General features: G+C 40.7%; 1 protein-coding gene across 1 annotated transcript; it reads left to right on the plus strand.

The window, feature by feature from the left end:
* The first annotated feature begins 4,092 nt into the window (after positions 1 to 4,092).
* aif1l (allograft inflammatory factor 1-like) lies at positions 4,093 to 18,340 on the plus strand. The gene is made up of 6 exons (XM_034601977.1): positions 4,093 to 4,275; positions 4,442 to 4,503; positions 7,106 to 7,172; positions 11,416 to 11,457; positions 12,387 to 12,549; positions 16,284 to 18,340. The coding sequence occupies exons 1-6, from the start codon at positions 4,251 to 4,253 to the stop codon at positions 16,369 to 16,371; spliced, it is 447 nt and encodes a 148-aa protein (XP_034457868.1). The 5' UTR covers positions 4,093 to 4,250; the 3' UTR covers positions 16,372 to 18,340.
* Positions 18,341 to 20,911: the final 2,571 nt, after the last annotated feature.

The raw sequence follows: 20,911 nt of genomic DNA on the forward strand, positions 1-20,911 counted from the left end.
TATTTCAGCTGTGACCTGACAGTGAGTGTGTGGGAATGACAGCTTGTGTTTTCACTCCTGTCTGTTTGTTGGTTGTTGCTTTTTAGATTACGTTTAAACTTGTTGGAGGGATGATGCTTGGGCTAAGATTCTGTTTTGGTACAGATCTGGACAAAAGATTTTTTTTTTCACTTTCTTTAACATAAGTGTCGGAATTCTGCCCCGTTTTGAACTTTTTAAGAGACTCCTTGTATCCTGACTTTTTGATGGATTATTGGTTTACCTTTGTGAATCATTCTGTACTATGGACATTTTTATTTTTATGTTATGGAGCTTGGATTCATCCCGGTTTCAGTATTTCCTGTTTTTAAACTTTTAAACTTCTTTCCTTGTGTCTCTCTCTCACTTTTCGTCCTGTCTTTGTTTGACTTCCTGCTCCTGTGTTTGCCTGCACCTGTTCTCATGTGTCACAGTTCAGTCAGCCCTGTCTCCTTCTGTGCTTCACTTTCTTTTATTATCCCTTGTGCTTCTGGTTTGAGTTTTCCTTTGATTTCTTTGAAGCTTGGTTTTGCTGCTTTGCACGTTTTTGAGTTTTCGGACTTTGACTTTGCTTTTTATTAAGATTCCGCATTTGGGTCCTCACCTTACTCTGGATGCAACGGCAAGATACAGCATTTTTCATAATTTTCCTTGATCTTTCAAAGAATAATTTATGTATCTTGATGAAAAATGTTGCATGTTTAGGGGACTGATATTTATGAATGTGTGAAATTTGGCGCAGATCTTAATAAATATCAGTTTCTAATGAATTTACATGTGGGCCTTGACTGAGGTATGTGCTGTACTGAGTGTCATTCAGAATTTTTGTATGGAATTTTGGCAAGGTTTGGACTTCAAAATAAATGAATAAATAACACTTGAAACAGTAAAACAAAACCAACATATCAAGCATCATTCATTAAATTTAATAATTGAAAATATCTTTTAAATAGTGAATCAAAGCACTATATTGATTTGGCTTGACCTCAGTCATTCCCAAGATGGGGAGTCCTGACAGCAAAGATAGAGTCTCCACAGATCTGAACCTGAGGCTGCACATGACTGGTGACTGTCTGGTCTCTGTGGCTGAACCAAAACCATGTGCACCAAACCTTGATCCCTGGATTTGTATGAGAAAAAGATGTGTTGTGGAAGTAACAAAAACTAACCGATTAGAATCGATGTGATAAAATGTGTGTGAATTGAAAAATAGAGCAGTGAAACATGTTTAATGGAAGAAAATGGAGTGATGAATTATTGAGTAATTTGAAGCTGATTTGATCAGAACACTCGTAGTATGAAAACACAGCCGTGTTTCATCATTTTCTCCATCTTACGTTTGTCGTTCATAATTCATAAAGCTAAAATTGCCATTTATCATCTCAGGAAATTGGCCTTCAGGCTGAGAGCAACATAAAAAGAAAAATGTAAACAAGTGAAGTGATAAAATGTCGGTTGATTTGATAAACTTGATTGACGATTGATTATCTGATAATCATCTGGCCTGTGACACTTTCTATTCTGTCCAACATTCAACATTCTCAATCAACACCCGACTGACATTTATCATTTACAGCAGCCGATTCCACATCCGCCCAAGATGTCGATAAAGAAGAGAATCAAAAACTCCGTGAGTCATCGAACTCTGTCCCTACGGTGTCAGCTCGGAGCCCCTGCAGTCCACTGTGTGACACCCCCTCTGTTCTTCATCATGACTGTTTTCACACAGGAATTGATTTCATACCTTCCACCTCAGTCTTCCTCTCAGGTGGTGAACTTTCCGACAGCAGACCAACGAGAAGGGGGATGGAGAGCGAGCAGGGCTGAGATACAAATGTGTGCCTCACAAGAAAAAGATTAAAAAAATTAAGTAAAAATACAAACAACCTAAACAGCCTTCAGGTTCTTGTCTGTGAACTTCAGGCTGCACACATTGTCAGTGAGAGGAAAGAAACTCTGGAGCCTCGTTCTGAAAAACAATGGACTGCATATGAAAAACTCTCCAAAGTAATCGAAGCAAAATTCTAATCAATACTAATATAATACAGTGAAATCATGCTTGAATGTAATGTGTAGAATTGAGTGACATCTAGTGGTGAAGTTGCACGTTGCAGCTGAATACCCCTCACCCTCACCCTCCCCTTCCAAACATGAGAGAGAACAAGTGGCAGCCTTCAGTTGTCATAAAAACTCACGTTGGTGTGGTAGTAATATCACAACAGCCGCATTCAAAATATGTACTCTATTTTGAATAGAGAAGCTGCTTTTGAATTTCTGTGGATAAATAATCAATACAAAGTATTTTAATGTTAATTTAATGCACGTATTGGGACAAGAGTCTTCTAAATAGGTTGATAAATAAAGTGCACGCATAAAGACCTTTTATTGTTTTGTTCTTTTCATTTAGGAGTGAAATATGTTAGCTAAAAAGTGGCTTCAGAGGTACGTGTGCAAAGTTCTGCACAACAAGTCCAGGAAAACTGGTGAGTTCAGAACATTAGTGAGTGGACATATTCAATAAAAAGAGAATGTATACTGGCCCTAAGACGAGGCTGTGTCCAGAGCAGTGGACGGAGGACATTCAAAACAGAATCCCCTTCTAACCCCTTTACCCCCAGAAGCACAGTACTGATTCTATTTATTTCTGTGTATAGTTCTGTATGTGTTTCATGTTAAGTTACAATTGAATAAAGACAAAACTGCAATCTTTAAAATGTGTGTCTCATTCAATATTGTCTGAGTTACTGATGAAATTTGAACGTAACTTCAAGTAACTGGAATCTTTTCTTTCATTAATACTAATATACTATACATTATATATAAGTCCTGTTGACCTTTCTGTCATAGAACGAACTTCTGTTAACTCTGTCCACTCATCTCTGAGTCACACTCTCAATGTGTGCAGTTTACTTATAAACCACTAGATGGCAGCCGCGAGTACAAAATGCTTCATTCCATCAGCATCATTCACTGATGTTTCTACACAATAATACCGGAATAAGGGTGTTTCGGATTTCAAAATAAGAGTTTATAACGTGTCGTGGGAAAATATGTGAATATTATAGATTTTTGAAATTATGGCAGCTATATGTTACTTATTTTAAATGTGCATGCATGTTATGATACTACAACATATGACAATGGGGAGATGTTGCTGAAAGAAACAAAATTATCATTGGTACTGTAGTGCTTAAAATATATTGGGTTGTGACTTGACAAAGCATTTATGACACAGAATACATAAATATAGTTGATCAGGCTGCATCATCAGAATAAAACAAGGCAGAGAAAATGTGAGGTTAGGCTGTTGAAAGGGAAGTGGCATCCACAAACCAATCATTTTATGGATTGTTAGATTCCTGTCAGAACATCAGAGACATTTTTTATTTCAGCGGGAAATCCCAGGGAAAAGTAAGAACATGTTATTTGAACACAGATCTTATATTTTAACCAGGGTTTGTAAAGACAGACATAAAACTAATGATAGAGTCTTAAAACAAAACTACTCTTGTGCAAACTCAACCATTAAATAAATAATCACATCAGCACACTTACATCATTTAGAGATTATTAGCTAACCTTATAATTACCTTTTTATACATAAGCTCTGGCCTGACACGTACCTACATACTCTCTTATTCTTTAGGGTTGAAAATATAACTTGATTTGTCGATCAAAAACAAAAATTTAAACAATTTAACAATTGCCTCAGTAATTTATCAAGGAACATTTTCAAAATAGTACTCTCAAACATCATAATAAGAATTTTCCACTTTTCTGTTCTCAGTAAAGCCAACGAACTTTTAGCCCTTGTTTGTTGGTTAGATAAAACAAATCTGTTGAATTTAACCTTAGACTTTGTTCATTCTGGCAATTTTATTTACTTATTCACAAATGAATTGCTCGTAAAACAATAGATGGTTGCAGCTGTACGTTTTTTGTCATCTTCAGATTTAATGTTAATTTGAACCAGTATTAAAAAGGCTACATCATTTCCTCATGAACACACCCCCACACTCCATGGATCAAATTGGGCAGGATCAGAACGTTTATTTTGAAAGGGGTGAGCGGACGTCCCTCTCGTGAATGTGTCCGTCTTGACCCGGGTGCCGTGGCCCGTTGTGTCCGCTCAGTGTCGGAGAACAGGAGCATCGCCCGGCAGCGGCAGCCTCTCTGGCCCGGATACACATATTTATTTTTTTCATTTTCCTGGATTCAAACAACGCGGAAAAATGCCTGCCAGTCAAAACGTCCAAGGTGAAGACCAAACATTGAGTGTGTGTTTAGCTGCGTGCAGCACCGCTAGCTTAGAACTGAGGCTGTACAATGGAGCATCAGAGGCCGACCGGCGGCTCCAGGCTCAGACAAGCTCGTGTCGCTGTAAACAAGCTGGGTGTTGAAATAACTGTGGTTTTTCTTCCAGGAGGGAAAACCTTCGGAGTGCTGAAGGAGCAGCAGAGGCAGAAGCTGGAGGAAATCAACAAGGTAGGAGACCGACTTCATTAACCCGCCTCCAGCGTCTCTAACGCCTCCTCGGGGGGGGATTTGAATCCCAGGAGCACACTTGACTCGGCATTGGCCTTGTTCGTGAACGCAGCATCAGTGATTCACCCTTTAACTGCAGCCAGGTGTATGTGCTTTAACAGGGCTGTGGTTAACCAGCTTCCCAAAATGCCTCACACACACACACACACACACTCACACGCACACGTGTACTGCAGTGATGCTCCTGGTGCATTTTTATTGATTTCCCCCTCAGGCTCGTGTCACGACTTGTTGCTGTCACACACACACACACACACACACACCCATCTCTGGTCACACTGACCTGCAGCTCATCTAAACCAATGAACTGAGTCAAAGTGGTTAACTGGTGTTTACGATGCCCCCCCCCCTCAGATCACAGGTGTTTGAATGAGCCCTTTGTCTCACAGCAGGCCGCGTTCCGTCAGATGACTCCGCAGCAGCAGCTCCCACACACGATCTGGATGTCTCCATGTGCGTGTGTGTGTGTGCGCGTGTCTGTGTGTCTAATCTGTGTTTCCCTCCCTTGGCCTCTGCTGCCCGCTGCGGCCACATGAGAAACCAGGTCGCTGCAAGAGATCAGCCCGGAGCTCATGTGACGCCTCGTTTCCAAAACACTCTCTGCTCCACGCGTTCAGATTCACATTGTGTCGATATCTTTCATTCGTGCTTTTACAGAACTGATTCCCACATTCCTTTAGGGAGGTATAGGGCTAAAAATAACAGCCATACTGTGATGAAATGCAGGGGGTTGTCATCTCTTCTGTTTGCATCAGTGGATCCAGTGGGAATGAAGCTGTGGATCCCAGCACTGATTTGTGTCTGAGGCTGGTTATTCAGCAATGGATGGTTCTTCTGATAAATTCCTCAACACTGAGTAACCAGCAGTACATTTTGATCAAGCAAGAAATGACTAAAACCCACTGGTTCCTGCTTCACTTATACAAATGTGTCCAAGTTTCTGAATTTTCTATCATAGAATCCTTTTAAACATCAGCTCGGCCTTTCCGGTGATTTGTGATGGACACCACATGTTCACCATTTCCCGACCTGGGAGCCCATCGGCTATCGTCAGATGAAGATTTAGCCTCTGGGCGCAATGGCCAATACGTTGGGGCTTCCAGTGCAGACAGTGGATATCTTTAGCTCTCCACACAGACTATTTACCTGCAGGCAACCAAAGCCTGTTTAACTGTGATTGGTCAAACTAGAAACAACAACCAGAAGACTTCTGACCCACAAATCTTGTCCCTGGACGTCATATCCTGCACATTCACATATAGAATCTGTGGAAAGAGATTCAAAATGTCCTTACGTTATGTGGACCAAACAACTACTTAATTTAGCGAGGAAAAACAATCGTTTTACACAGATAACTGTACTAGAGTTCACCAATATATTGCCTGTTATTGGCTCATTTCAGATGTATTGTTATTGGTGGTCATGCCAGCCAATAAGTGTCAAGGAATTAAACTACATCAGTGCTATAGCCCCACACCTACACAACATTTCATGGAAATCAGTTGAGTAGTTTTTGTGTAATCTTGTAAATAAACAAACAAATGGACAGGGGCGAGGCAGGTAATGAAGGGAACGTTTATTTGTGGTATAAGTTGTCAACCTGTGATCTCAAAAACTAAAGATACATTAGTTCATTGCTACTGGAGAACTGCAATGTTCGTTACGTTATACAGCAACGTTATCACTTTCCTTTTCCAAGTTAGTTTCTGAAATGTTTAATGTAACTAAATGTAACTGAAGACATCAATATGGATGGTGAAAATGAATTTAATACATTTTCCAATGTTTATTGCTGTTTTGCTGAATAATTAATAATTTTGCACATAAAATACGTCCAAACTCTGACTCTTCAGCTGAGGATAAACAATGTTTGACCTCTGAAATATTCTTTGATACAGACAGAGGGTTCATGCTTTGTAATACTTGGCCCTGCACTTGTTCAAACCTCCTCACATTCTTGGACACACAGTGAGGGGGAAAGGACATTCCTGTGCGTGCAGAGGCTGAGGCAGTGAATGTGCAGTGTGAGTCAGGTGTCCCTGATACACGTCCGGCCGCTGTGTTTATCCTTTTCACCCTTAATTACGAGCCGGGCCGAGACGCCGAGGTCAGCGCGGAGAAAACCTCCCTCTCTGTTCTGACCGGAGCTGGATCCCATCACGGCAGATTGCGTCATTATAATTTCATCAGGACAACTCCCGCCTGCAGGCTCTTTCCACTGCTTTGCACCCTCGTGAGGTGTTCCACTTAATGATCACTCTGATAAGTAATTACAGTCCAGGGGGGGGGGGACATGATAAGATTGTGAGTCATCACTCTCAAGTAGATTTTGACACATTTGACGGGACACTATCATCTTAAAGTCTGTAAAGCTGTAATTTGTGTGTGGGCCTCTTCCCTCTTTGATGCTGTAGAGCCTGCTGGGATTCCTCCGGGAAATTAAGAAATGGGCTCAGGATGTTTAAAGGAGTTTCAGTTTCATTTAAAGCCTGTAAAAGTTGTTTTTCTGATCATTTTATTCATCCTCCTCTCCCTCCTGCAGGAATACATGGAAGACCAGAAATACAGGGATGAAGAAGACCTGGCTGAAAAATTGGAAGGTCTCAAAAGTAAGAAAATGTAGTCCTCCTCTTAAAAAGTACCTGCTGGTACGTGGTTGTTTTAAAGCTGTTTTCAGACATGAACTCTGAAGGATGTCCGCACAATTGGCTCCGGACCTTCTCCGGAGTTTGCCTTTCACACATTAGCAAGGCAGCAGGAGATTCTCTTCTCAGACACATCTTCAACAACACAGAAATCTCTGGAGCTGTGGCAGGACATGACGTATATAGCTAAGGAGATCACATGTTTTCTTTTACAGCACATTGACACCAGCGTTAGTCCTTTGCCACATCTTGGTGTCTCCTACGTGTGCGGAGATATTTGTATTCTTTTTGTTTTTTCAAAAACATCACATCAGCTCATTCGGACATTCTCCGGAGTTCTCACTAGGGGACTGGTCGGAGAAACTCCAGAGAAAGTCTGGAGCCTCTCACTTGGACATTTGTGTTTTCACATGCGCGAGAATCAAGTGTGCAGTTCATGTCTGAAATCAGCTTTATGGAGGGTGTGTTCCTTTTTCCTGGCTTTTGTCTTACCATCAGTGTTTATATATTTGTTGGCAGTCTGCAGACACCAACATAAGTCTTCAGCATTTTTTTCTCTGTGGGAAAGACGGACTGCTGAGATTTCTAAGAGGCTTTCAAAGCCAAGTCCTCAGCGGCCTCGGAGGAATGTGCCGTGGGCGTTCCTCAGCTTGTTGTTACAATATTCCCAACTTTGCTCAGACTCAAACCTCCTGGGGATAGAAGAAACGGCCGCTGGAGCTTATTAGAATACAATTGCGTGATTTACCAAAGCACTCCTCCCCATCAGATATTACATGTGCGGTTTGCTCTGGGTGCACGCGGTTGTGTTTCCTTTTTCTGTTGATGGCAGTTTTATATCTGCAATATAGAGCTGTTTATTCTAACGGGGGGCATATGTCTTGAAATGAGAAATATGCTCCACTGTCCTACTTACTGTCTGTGCTTGCTGGAGGAAATGGAGCAGATATGCATAATCTGAGCGGGGACCCGACACCGAGGTCCTGGGAGTATTGCTGCTTTATTTATTTTTATCTCTTTTCCCGCCTGTTTCCATACTGTCCTAGTGACCCAGAGGTCATCATCTAAACCACCAATCAAATCACATTAATGCAACTCGTAGCTGAAGGATAAAAAAAAAACATTTCCTCTGTTAATGTTCACATGAAGCCTGCAGCAAGTTTCTTGTTCGTTGTTTGTGCATGATTTGATTCATTAGAATTTTCTTTGTGATGTTATTTATCACAACATGGATGCTTGTCTCTACATTAAGCTTTGAGTGTAAAATTATGGGAGAATTTTTTCCAAAAACCAGGGTTTCCTACAGCAGGCCCCACCTTACCTGAAATAAAGAGAGCTTCCACTGATTGAAGAAATTATTACATTTGTATGGAATATATTATTTAACTTATGAATCCTGCATTTGCAGAGTATTTGCCCAGGTTTATTAGGTACAACGTGAACGGTAAAATCTACCGTTATGAAGGTTTTTAATGTTCAGTTCTTGTTAATGTTTTAAAGAGGTAATTATTAAACTTTATGGACATTTTAGAGGATGCACTGTTGTTTACTTCTACTTTTATAGTGTTGTTCTACTGTAACAACAACGGCATTTAACATAATGCAGTATCATTTTATAGTTCTACGTCTGTAACTGTGAAAACGATGATAAAGTTGAACAGGTTGTAGCCCCTGTTTATAAATAATTAACTTGCCTCATGTGAATGGTTTCTTTCTAATATTCTAGGACATATAGTGTGAATGTAGATGGCACGGTGGTACAGTGGTTAGCACTTTGACCTCACAGCGTCCGGCTTCTTCCCACAAAGACATGAAGCTGAGGTTAATTGAAAACTCAGTGTGAATGGTTGATTACTATTAAATTACATTACATGTCATTTAGCTGACGCTTTTATCCAAAGCGACTTCCAATTAATGGAGGGATTTGTAAATGACGATCTATCTCGTCCAATGTGAGCTGGGCCTGTCTCCCTGCGGCCGTCAATTCAATTGATGAGTTGGACTTTCATTGCACACGTTTATTCATGTAGCACATTTAACATCTGCTGGAGGTGCTTTATAGCTCAGTAACTACACAGGAATACACTGCTTTTCTTAAAATGTTCGTCTCCAGACAGACAGGAAACAGAACAGAAATCACATTGTTTCTTGAATGAAGAGAAGCCTAATAGTGAAACTGTTATCTGCCCTTTCAAGGATGTGAAATTCTTCGCTTATCATCCCCTTCAACTACTTTATCAGCCGGTTTCTATTTTAACTATGGAACACCCCTTCAAATGATAGGGTTGCCTCCAAAGAGGTTTTATGGACAAACTCAGATTAAACCACTGACCTCCTTATCAATGTGTATGAATAATGTCAGCAGAAAATGTCTGGCGCTTCCTAACTTGTTGATGTTGTCTCAGTCGTCTCGTCACATCAGTCATCGAGGGAATGTGGGTCCGGAGGAAATGCTGAAGACTCAAGTTTTGTTTAGCTGAGTCTTTCTCTGTGGCTGCAGATGATCAACAGGCTGCGCTACGACAAGTGGCCCACTCAAGAACTATGTGTTTGTGTGTGTGTGCGCGCGCATTTGTGTGTGAGGCCCACTCCTCAGAGTTTACGAACAGTGTTGGTATTGTCCTGTCCCATTCCCAATAGGCTCCCACAGTTCCCTCTCGCTCTCTCCCTCCTTCCCAACACACACACAGAGCTCCCATTGTGGGACAGAAATAGCAAGTGTAATCAGACTAAAGAGGTCTTCTGGAAAACAGAGAATGGTGAGATTTAGGGAAAGGCGGGAAAATGTCTATCTTTTGGTCTTTCATAACAGTAGCATCTTCATTATGAGCTTTTATAAATTACAGTATTTGATGTTTACATTTTAAATTGTTCTGCGGTTTTAAATTGACTTTGATCGTACAATACGACAGGTGGTAACCCTTTGGAGTCTTATTTGTACAAATTACATCATAAAGGGCAATAACATTAAAATCAGGGCTAGGGTTCAATCGTTGCACACGATAACAACACGGCTTATAACATTTTTAGCTAACCTTTAAAAGTCATGAATTAATATCTTAGCAAAACCCAATTGACATTAAAGGAATAGTTCCACATGCTTACACACTCCCAGGAGTTTCTGATGTCTCCTTTGTGTCTTTAAGTCCAGTATGTTGATATACTTTGTCAAAGTGAAACATTTATTCTCTGATCATATAGGAAATGCTTTTGCTGAAAAAAAGATACTAAAAAAACAAAATGAATGTGCTATAAAAAGGCAAAATAAAAAACCATTCAAAAACACACAAAATAGCCGAGGACTCCAAAGGGTTGAGAGTTAGTGGAGAAGATCGATGCAACTCATGTGTCTGACCAGCTGTGTGGTTGGTTTCAACCCTTGGGTAGAGCTGGGCTGCTGGTTTCCCCTGATTCCAGTCTCATGGCTCCAGCTTTATAATTACTGGATTAATATGAGATTAGTACTGATTATCTCTTCTGGAGCAAACGTTTTCTTAATGCTTTATGGATCTACATATTCTCTACATTGTGATAATAAAAAGCCAAAGGAACCCTAAATTTTGACTGACATTTCGTCCACTGCAGTGGCCGCAGGTTGCGTTTCAACCCGGCGCTTTGCTGCATGTCTTCCCCACTCACCCCTTTCACTCTTAGAATTGGTCCAATTAATAAAGATAAGAAAGAACAAAGTGCCAACTATGACTAATTGTGTGTTTTAATAAGCATCGGTGGCTTGTCTGTGTTTAACCTGACGAGCAGAATCAGATTTAATTTGACATTGTGATTTGTGAGGGTCTGAATTCTGACATTTTCCCATTTTCAGCCCCAGAATCTTTGTTTTCCTTCCTGATTCCTCTGTCTAAACTTATAGTTTCCTTTAACCTTCTCTGACCCTCTCGCTCTTCATCTGTCTCTGATGTCAGCCTCACCCAGCTGCTCTCCAACAGACACGCAAAACACACACTCGGGAGAACACACACCTGTCATTGTCATCTGCTTGTGCCTTTCCTTCAGACAGTGCAGCTGTCAGCAGCGTAAGTCAGGGAGATCAGTGGACAGTGTGTTTTGCTGACATCTTCGTAGCCAGCTGGAACTGGTGTTTATGAAAATGTTAAAGTAGTTGAGTTGTGTGAGTGTGTCAGACAGGAAGATGATGAGTGTGAATACCAGTGTTGGTAATCATCTCCCGTGTGTGTTTGCTTTGCAGATAAATATGCTGAGTTTGACCTGAACGACCAAGGAGACATTGGTGAGTAATGTCACCGCTAAAGCACCAACTGCACCCCAGATAACAACTGTCAGCGGACCTGTGTGTGCTGTTGACACGAGGGAACAGTAATTAATACTGTGTGTGTATTGTCTGAGCGGTGTGAGCACAGGGTTAGAGCGGGCTCGTGTGTCTTGTCCGCGTCCTGAATGTAAAGTGAGACCTCACTGTACGCCAGTGTGAGAGGACTGAGCAGATGTGAGGCGAACTGAAGTCAACGATCAGACAGGAGATGTGGCTTCTGTCTGCAGCTACTGGATGAATTGCATTGAATTCGGTAGAGATACTGAAATATCCCAACATTTTCTCAATGGATTGCCGGGAAATTTGATACGAACATGCATGTAGAAGAGACAGATTGTAAAAAACAACAATGGTCTAAATTGAGCCAGCAGAGACTGAGAGATTCAGATTTTTAATCCCTAATATCAGTCATACCCCAAAGCTGTCTTTTCCCATAATGCAACTCTCAAGCCTTTCAATTGAACCTCCCTGTCTCTTAAATGCTTCCATATTTCAAATCCTACAAAAGTTCAGGGTTGAAGCCCAAGTTGAGATAACCCTGATGACATGAAAGATTAGAGCCACATAATTTCAGGGGTCGAGTACTTCTCCTTTTAATGAATAAACTTAACTTCATGTGTTAAATCGGTGTGCCTCATTAAAATACTTAATATATACGAAAGTAAGTATTTAGATGATGTTGCGGTTTCTTTCTGTTTTAAGTAAAACAATTTTTAAGGCATGGTCACACATGCGCAAATGCAGGCAAATGTTCATAGAAGAAAAAGTTCACCAAAGTCGCTTGCTCAGATTGGAAGTGAACTGAAGGTGAGGGCTCACCACTGCTACAACTGCGTATGTGTGGCCGTGCACGTTCTGATCTGACTGACTCGTGCGTCTCGTCTCAGAGCTGATGGGTCTGAAGCGGATGATGGAGAAGCTGGGGGTGCCCAAGACCCACCTGGAGTTGAAAAAGATGATCGTGGAAGTGACGGGCGGCAGCAGCAACACCATCAACTACAGGGACTTTGTCAAGATGATGCTGGGCAAGCGTTCAGCTGTGCTCAAACTGTGAGTACACCACCTCTGTGCATGTGTGTGTCATTTTATACACTTAGTCATTAAACCATCTGCTGACACATTGTGTGTCCACATGTCTGAGAGAGAGAGAGAGGATGTGAATCATGTGCTGTGTCGGCCAATTGTTTCATCCAGCAGCAGGGGGTGTGGGGGATGACTAACGATGATGTAACCACCCACATGCTACTTTAGTCGTTAATCGCCATGGCAACAAAACCCATCTCTGTAGCTTATCTATAGACAACCCCTCCTTATCTTTAGCTGGGATCATGTGCTTAGATCACTGATTATAGGCTGAGTAACCACTGACAAGCAGGTAGCGCTCACAAGAAACAAACAACGGAACTCATCAGATTCTTCCAACAAAATTCTTCTTGTACCATACATTTTTTTTAATTAGAATATAGGACTAGATGGTGAATATCAATGTACGTTTGAAGGTCTTCTGCACAAATTAAGTTACCGACTACCAGTAGATCTTAGCAGGTGTTAGCGGCCACCAGCGGATGTGAGGGACATAACCTCAGTTGTGCACGTTAGCGCCCTCAAGGGTCGTGGCCTTGTAATCAACAATACAGGCCGAACTTCAGGGTACGCGGAGGCTGAAGGTAAATCCGACTGGCTACTGGCTTGTATGGCAGCACTATGGCTCGCTCAGTAGATCAGGACATCATAACCTCTGTGCCTTTTTAAACTAAACACTGTCCCATATCAGAACATAGGACAAGACGGAGAATATCTCTTGTACGTTCTACCGCTACTTCAAATATAATAAAAAAAATTTCGATGACCCCTCGAGGATAAGGTGACACACAGTAATTAAGGCCGTTTTTAAAATGGTTGGTATAGCTGGTGTAAGCCTTTTTAAAGCAGTCTTGCTCCGGGTCACGCTGCAGGAGCCCGAGTGTATTGGCTGCTGCATTTCAACTCTGCTGGATTAGGCTGGCTAGACCATTCAGTAGATAAATCTCATAATCCCAGAAACACCCAGCGGAGAGAAAATTCATAACTCTTCCGCCTTTGCCCTCGACCATTTCTCGAAAGTGTGTCCCATAATCCCACCGCCGCTATTTATACATGTCACACTCTCTCCCTGGCTAAGGTGTCCGCTCGGTAGATCATTGCTGAAGCTGAAATCTCATCTTGATAACATTAATTCTGGTGCACACACGTTTCATCAGTGCGGTGAAAACTTTAGTTTCGCTATGCAAATGGTTTCAGATTTAAGAAATTATTAACAGGAGAGACGTCTCTGTTTAAATTGTATGGCAGTGAGCTTCTATGTGATCTAGTGAATTGACATGGGCTTTCATAAGGGGACTGTTGGGTCTTGGCCTTGTACCATTCTAGTTTTAATGTTGCTGTGTATATTCTTTAATCTGATTGGGAAAAAAAAAACACATGGTCACATTATATTTACTTCCTACAATTACTATATTGCTGTCTCTTAATACTTTTTGCTTTTCCAAAACTCGTGGCAGCCTACTGCCCCCTGCACTCTGATAACTACAACTCTGTCCCGTGCTGCTGTGTTTGTCTCTCACGGGAGGAGAGGAGGAGGAGGAGGAGGGGAGGGGAGGGAGAGACGAGGAGAACAAAACCGCTTTAGAGCAGTGTTATTCAAAGCATTTGGCAGGAAAACAATTGTTTTTAGTTGCAATTAGAGTGAAATGATTGAGGTCAGGCTGCACAATTTGGATCATGTTGTGAAAGCTCTTTGAATGAAGTCACTATCAGTGCAATACAAGTGCGAAGGAATATGCAGTCAGTCATGCTAGATGTTTTTACGGTCAAGTAGCACTAGCTGTGATTAATCTTTCTTGATAAAACTGTTATTTTTTAGGTTTTACATAAACCAAAAGTCCCCTTTTTGCTTTGAAACTCCATAAAGCAGGATTATGTTTTAAATTAGATTATCACAGCGTCCTTTCCTGACTTATTTCTACTGAGTGCATGTGTGGGCTTGTGTGTATTTTGGTCAGACTTTCACACAGTAACAAGATTAAGTCACTCAATCACTTTATCTATTGCGCTCTTCTGTTTACATAGGGCTGATTACCCTAGTTTGGCGATACGCGCAAATGCTAATCACTTTCGATGTATTTCAAATCTTTAATCCTCATATTTCAAGTTATCCACAAAAACAAGACATTTAACCTTTCACTGGCTTAGTGGGTGAAGCAGTGGTAGCTGATTGATGTCTGTCAGGGGGGTTGACTGGACCGACTTCACTCAGCTTTGTGGCGCGGAGGAGGTGTCGGCAGTGCGAAGAGATCGGCTGCCAGAGAGATGTGTCAGAGTTTGAGTTGCCGAGTGCCGGTTTCGTCGTCGGGATCATTGCTCCTTATGGGCTTAGCGGAGCTTTGCGGAGTTTTCCAAAAAAGGAAATTAAAGACAGGCATTCGCTCTGAATAGCTTCTGTCAGATCCTTCACTCCACTGTGAGCGGACTAAATCACCATTCCTCTCCGTCCCTTTGTGGTTTTTCTTCATTCCTCTCACTTAACAGCTCAGATAGTTCATACGCAGTCTGTAACTGTGGCTCTCTGTATCCTCCAGGATCTGATCGCCCCCCCCTCACACATACACATCCTGCTTCTATTGCTCACACGTCTCTTCTTTTACTCTTTACTTTGATGTCCTCCAGCCTCCGGGTCCATGTTTACTTTTTGTTTTCTGTATGCCTTTCTCCATTGTTCGGAAGCTTCTATAATTACATAATGTTTAAATATTTCCAGCTAAAAGTTTTTTGTAGATTGACAGGAAATTTACTGTTAGTTTGTGATGTTTCAGTGGGTTGTAGTTTTTTCTCAGCTATACTAATATAAGCATGTTTTATTAGCATGAAACTACAAACAAGACCGATGTGGAACTGATAGATACTTGTACACTCGTCACTAATGTCTGTAGTTTGTGAGGGATATTAAGGGTTATTATGCGTCACCTTATCATCAATTGTGGGAAAGACTAAGTAATTCTGGGATCATAATATTCCTTCATATCTGTTGTAGTTGATATAGGTTTTTAATTTCATTCATTATGGTCATAAAAGTCCATGTAAGTTGGACTGTTGGACTATAAGTTGGTGTATTTGCTGTCTAGTAATGATACAAGGTGATTTCATATGATATCAACCTGGGTTACCACTGCAGAGATACTGTACACTGCATCAAAACTGATATTCAACCAGATGCATAAAAGCTGATTTTCAACCAGATGCACCAAAACAACGGACTCATACGTCCCAAGCAGCTCCAGCAACACCCTCCCCCCCCAAAATGCAGAGCAACCTGATCCTCGTAACACCCCAGCCACATTTGTAGTTTTTATTTTAATTATTTAATTAATATTAATAAAATAGAAATTGTTCTGTGTACTATGATAAGGAACTAGGTTGAAGTTTTGATGTGCAGTAGCACCTATAGTGCTGCCAGAAAAGCTTCAATGTGCCTTGACATTGATTCTGCATTGATTCTGTGAGGGGCTCTGTTGAAGCAAAATACAAACACATCAGATCTTAGTTTCAGGTAACTCTACACTAATGAAAATGTACTGTGTCATGTAATATGAGTATGAAACTCAATTCCTGCCTGTGGTTCCCCTTAAATCCTTCACACCGGTCCTTTGAAAAGTCACAAATATTGATAAGTATTGTATATTTTTAATTGTTACCATTGTTTTCAACTTCGATTTGTTTTTTCCATTTCCTGATTCCTCTCTCTGCAGAGTCCTGGTTTTTGAAGACAAAGCCAACGGCGCCGCCTGCAAGCCAGATGGACCCCCTCCGAAGCGGGACATCTCTAGCCTGCCTTAAGTGTAGCTGTCAGTCTTGGGACTGCTTGTGGAGCAGAGGGACCATCGGCGGTTGCCTGGAATTGAACCGTTGTCATAACATGTGGAGTGTTGTGTTAGTGTGGGACCAGTGATTGAAGAGGTTATTTTTGTGAATAATGTGCAAGGTGTCTGTTATTTGGAAGACTGAGACCACAACTCACTAAACAATGTTTGACTGTGAATATAATTATCATCCTTTTTTCCCCCCTTAATTACAATGTAGCATCTATAGTTGTTTGTGTAATCTGCTTGATAAATTAAATTTTGTAGTATGTGTTTCATGGTTATATTTTAAGGGAAGACTAAAAAAAAAATTTCTCCAGATGTCATCGTTCTTTCGCTCCCTCCTTCCTCGTTTCTTTGTTTCGTTTTCTGGAACGCACTTCATTTCAACAATGTGAGAGAAGGATGCATTTTTGGAGAAGCACAAGGAAAACCAAGCAGTTCTTCCAACCCATTTTTTGCACTGTCCTCTGTGGTCTTGAATGGATTCCTGCCGGGCTAATCATAGTCACCGTCTCACTTTAGATCGGGTGCCAGAGATTACAGGCCCAGCCCATTTCCTCTGGGTCACAGTCACTGGCCCCTCGAGCCCAAATACTGATCTGGAATCAGTTGAGAAGGTTAACGTGGCCACCTCATGATCTGAAAATCATTTTTTAAAAAGATGCGTATTGAATATTTACTTGCACTAGCTGAGAAACACAAATTAGCGATCATGCTGGGACTTTCAGTTTCCGTATGTGGCTGGAAGTCGACTCCCTTTTACATCTGTAGGGTTAAGCACATGTTAGATTTGGAAGGAGTGTGATTTACAGGCGCACACACACGAGCAGAACAAATGTACATATACACTCCACACAGTACAATCATATTCTTTCCAAGTGCCTCAACATGCAGATACTGTAGAGCTTAAACACAGATTGAAAAAGGAGGGAGTGCACACAGGTGTTCAGTTCAAGCAGTCTTCTTATGTCTTTGACAGTTACGACGTTATTTGTCGGACTATAATGTTTATTCTTTCCACGTCATTTTGAGTGCGTGACATACATGTGGTGGATTGTTGTGCAGTTTCTTTGCTTTCCCTTCTTTTTCTGTCAATTTTTTTTTATGTCACTACATCGTTTAACCTGCTCATTTGGTGATATGACTCCTAAGTTCATCTTATATTTGTCTTTCAACTCGTATACTATCTTTCTTCATTTGTTCCCATCCATTCTCTCCATCTCTCTCTGTTCAACTGGGTTCATTGTCCTGTGAATTCTGTATTTTGTGCCTCAGTGTTTTGTCTCTCCAGTCTAAAGCGTCCCCCCCCCCCCCCACACACTCTATTTACTGTGAATTTGCTACTTGTAGTAGTTTTAACACACATAACATGTTTTAAAGTATTTTTGTCATTTTCAGTCTTGTAGGTAGATGACTCGTGTTGTTAAGGTGCACATTGTCTGCAGACACCAAAGGAATTAAAATTCTTGTAACACTGGCGACGTGCTTAGTTCTGCATCGTTTGTCGCAGTAAAACCGAAGTAACTTCATGTTTGGGTGAAAAATGTCAGGTACTAAACACATGTCTATTGTGCTTATAGCAGATTCCACACTACATTGAGAGGGACTAGATGCAGTAAGGTTATGTACTGTAGCCTCTTGTCTTGTATAGAAGGGTGAGATTGGCCATCAAGCTGCAGGGTTTTTAATAAGATCCCCTTGCAGCACATTTGCCTTGATACAACCTTTTGCATTCTTCATTTTGCAGGTCAGCAACTATGACACTCATCCAGTTCTTTCATATAAAGATATAGCGTGTGTGAGAAAATCCGGCTGTAACTCCTATGTGGAGGTTTTCATTCCATATTTGTTTTACTCTTGTCATCAAATTTTCATGTTGTGTAATGTACGTGCAGCTGTATGCATTCACACTCTGAAGCAATAAAGTGGTTTTTCATGAAAAAGTAAATAGCTGCTTCAGTGCAAACATTCCCATGAAAGGGCTCGATTGTGTCTTGTTTTATTAACGTGGAGGCCTGTTTGCATCGTGTTTCATTGAGCGGGCAGTGTGTGGAGGTAGTTCTTTAACAGGCCGATCCAGCCAGATTATAATAAGCAGCTTTGTAATTAAAACGATGATCAGTGTCCCGTGTAACAAACTGCCAGGAGCTTATGATGGCACAGTGGAGGAATAACAGAGTTGGATGGAAGGAGAAATGTAACATCCAGCTCAGGATGATGGCGACACCTCGGGGTTCACATTAGGTCTAATTTAATCTAAGAAACTCTGCAACATCAATTTTATGTTTGCTCCATCTTTTTGCATTTCATCTGATAGTGTGTCAGGCTTGTTTGATGATTATCTTATTACAGTATCTGGTGCAATGCTGCCACTCTGAGGATTCTCACAGTAATGTTCCTTATTAACCTTCCCAGTCCCTCTGTTGTTTTATTGCTGTGACCAGGGTGTTTATAGCTCAGTCTGCTCTAAAGAGTCATTTATGTAGATTCACTGTATTTTACTGCTCTTTAATAGTGGAACCAGAGACGTGGAAACAGTGAATGTAAAACTATGCAATGCACCCTGGGGCATCATCTTCCTCTTCTCCTCTCTTGCGTCAACACTGCCATCTACTGGACATTTAATGTCACGACACGAGTGAAAGACTGATAGACTAAAAAAACCTTAAATATGTTTTTTTCCACAAGTAATCCTAATATTTAGAGCTCAGGCTTTATTCAGATCCCTATCAGCAGTTTATGTAGTTTGTAAGGTACATAGAACAACAGCTCATATGCCTTTTGAGAAAAGAGGACATTCATTCTGAGAGAGTATACCATTTAAAAGCACATATTTCAATATAACAAATGGCTTATTTTTGAAAGGGGCACTGCTCTGATATTTTTGTTCCTTCACTTTAATCATCATAAGGACAATTACTCAGGTTGTGAAAACATAACACAAGTTGAGTCACTCTGGAGTTCATGAACAAAACCATCTTGATGATGCCATCATTGCATCTCAGTGATATCAGTCATCTCTTCCATCTCTGGTCTTTTCAACAAAAAGCCTCCACAACAAATTTAGGAATGGATTTTAAAGGTGGCAGGTGAGGTTGCAAGGAGGACTCAATGGCACATGTCAATCCATCATGCCATTTATGTAATATCAATTATTAATCTAATATAAATAATTATTTGTATAGGTTGGTTTATCAAACTTATCCTCTATCTATAAGATTTTCTTTGTGATTAATGAGTGAAGCTTTTTAAATATCACATAAACCAAATATACGTCGTCCACGTCTGACAACTAGTTACCAGTCAATTGACTAATCTCGAAGGTGTAAGTGTCCAGTTTATCACTAAGCTGCTTCAGTCACTTGACTTTTCAACCTGTCACAGTTTAGTCATTACAACTCGACTAACCTTTACTTTCTGTGATAAATGCAATAACCACTGTAACAGGAAATGTCGTTGTACTTGTACAATTACTTTATAGACAGAGATCTTTGACTCACTGTCTGGGGGAATGAAGCGGCTCTTCTCATCCTGGGGAATTCATTCTTTTATTACTGGACAGCAAACAAGAAAGATCAAGCACACTTAACAGAGGGGGCAAATTCCAGCTGCATGATCCACAAGAAGCCACAAGATGTCACTAGTGAGGGAATGTAGGTTAATACATCTGTATCATAGACTGTATATATATTTAACTGTATTTATGTCCAGCTAACAAGAGGAGATATAAACTAACAGCTGATTTATTTCGTGCTATATTGACTTCATGCGCTGTGAACTGAATGTATCCAAAACAATGGAAACATTTATTTAAAGCAGTCAGCGCCTTCTCCCAGACCAGTTATTTACGTGGATGTGGTTGAAAATTACTCTTATATTATATTCAATGATTTGTGCTTCCAGGCGTAAGCAGAGGCTATTTCCAGAAAGGTTGAAAAACATCTTTATTTCTTATGAACTCTTTTAATGTGTGCACCAAAACCGTATCCCTGTTCTACAGACCTTTTATTGAATCATTTCTGTCATTTTCTATTCCAGCATGGTTTGGAAACTTGAATCCATCAGCTTTTCCAACCTCTCTGACCATCATGTCTGAAGGAAGGTCCAGGCCATATTGGATTGTACTGACCAGACCCTGCACAGGGAGTTTGTGCCACTACAAGAATGTAGAGTTCTTACAAAGGGCTGGACAATATGGTCAATTTTGTCACGATAAAAAATATTCAGGCAAGTCGCTATTGATAATTATCGCGATAAATGTTTCTTTTAAAGACTCTTTTTGCTGCTGAGGGAAGGTTGTAGTTTTAAACTCTTTTTTATGGACAGAGTATAACAAACATTTTACAAAACTGAGGTATATCAGCTCTATATTGTACCTCCTCACTGTGCACGATGCACAAGAAATATGTGGAATGAACCTTTGTTATATTGCTATTGCTGAAAATTATGTTGTGATAATGAGCCCTATAGTTCCTATGCATAAGACTATGAGATTCAAACCCCCTATTGGCTGT

The sequence above is a fragment of the Hippoglossus hippoglossus genome, chromosome 12 (assembly GCF_009819705.1).
Source record: "Hippoglossus hippoglossus isolate fHipHip1 chromosome 12, fHipHip1.pri, whole genome shotgun sequence".
Lineage (NCBI taxonomy): Eukaryota > Metazoa > Chordata > Actinopteri > Pleuronectiformes > Pleuronectidae > Hippoglossus > Hippoglossus hippoglossus.

Coding starts and splice junctions, on each gene's coding strand:
- aif1l (XM_034601977.1), top strand. CDS start 4,251: ATGCCTGCCAGTCAAAACGTCCAAG. Junction 4,276..4,441: donor TGCCAGTCAAAACGTCCAAG/GTGAAGACCAAA, acceptor TTTTTCTTCCAG/GAGGGAAAACCTTCGGAGTG. Junction 12,550..16,283: donor CGTTCAGCTGTGCTCAAACT/GTGAGTACACCA, acceptor CTCTCTCTGCAG/AGTCCTGGTTTTTGAAGACA.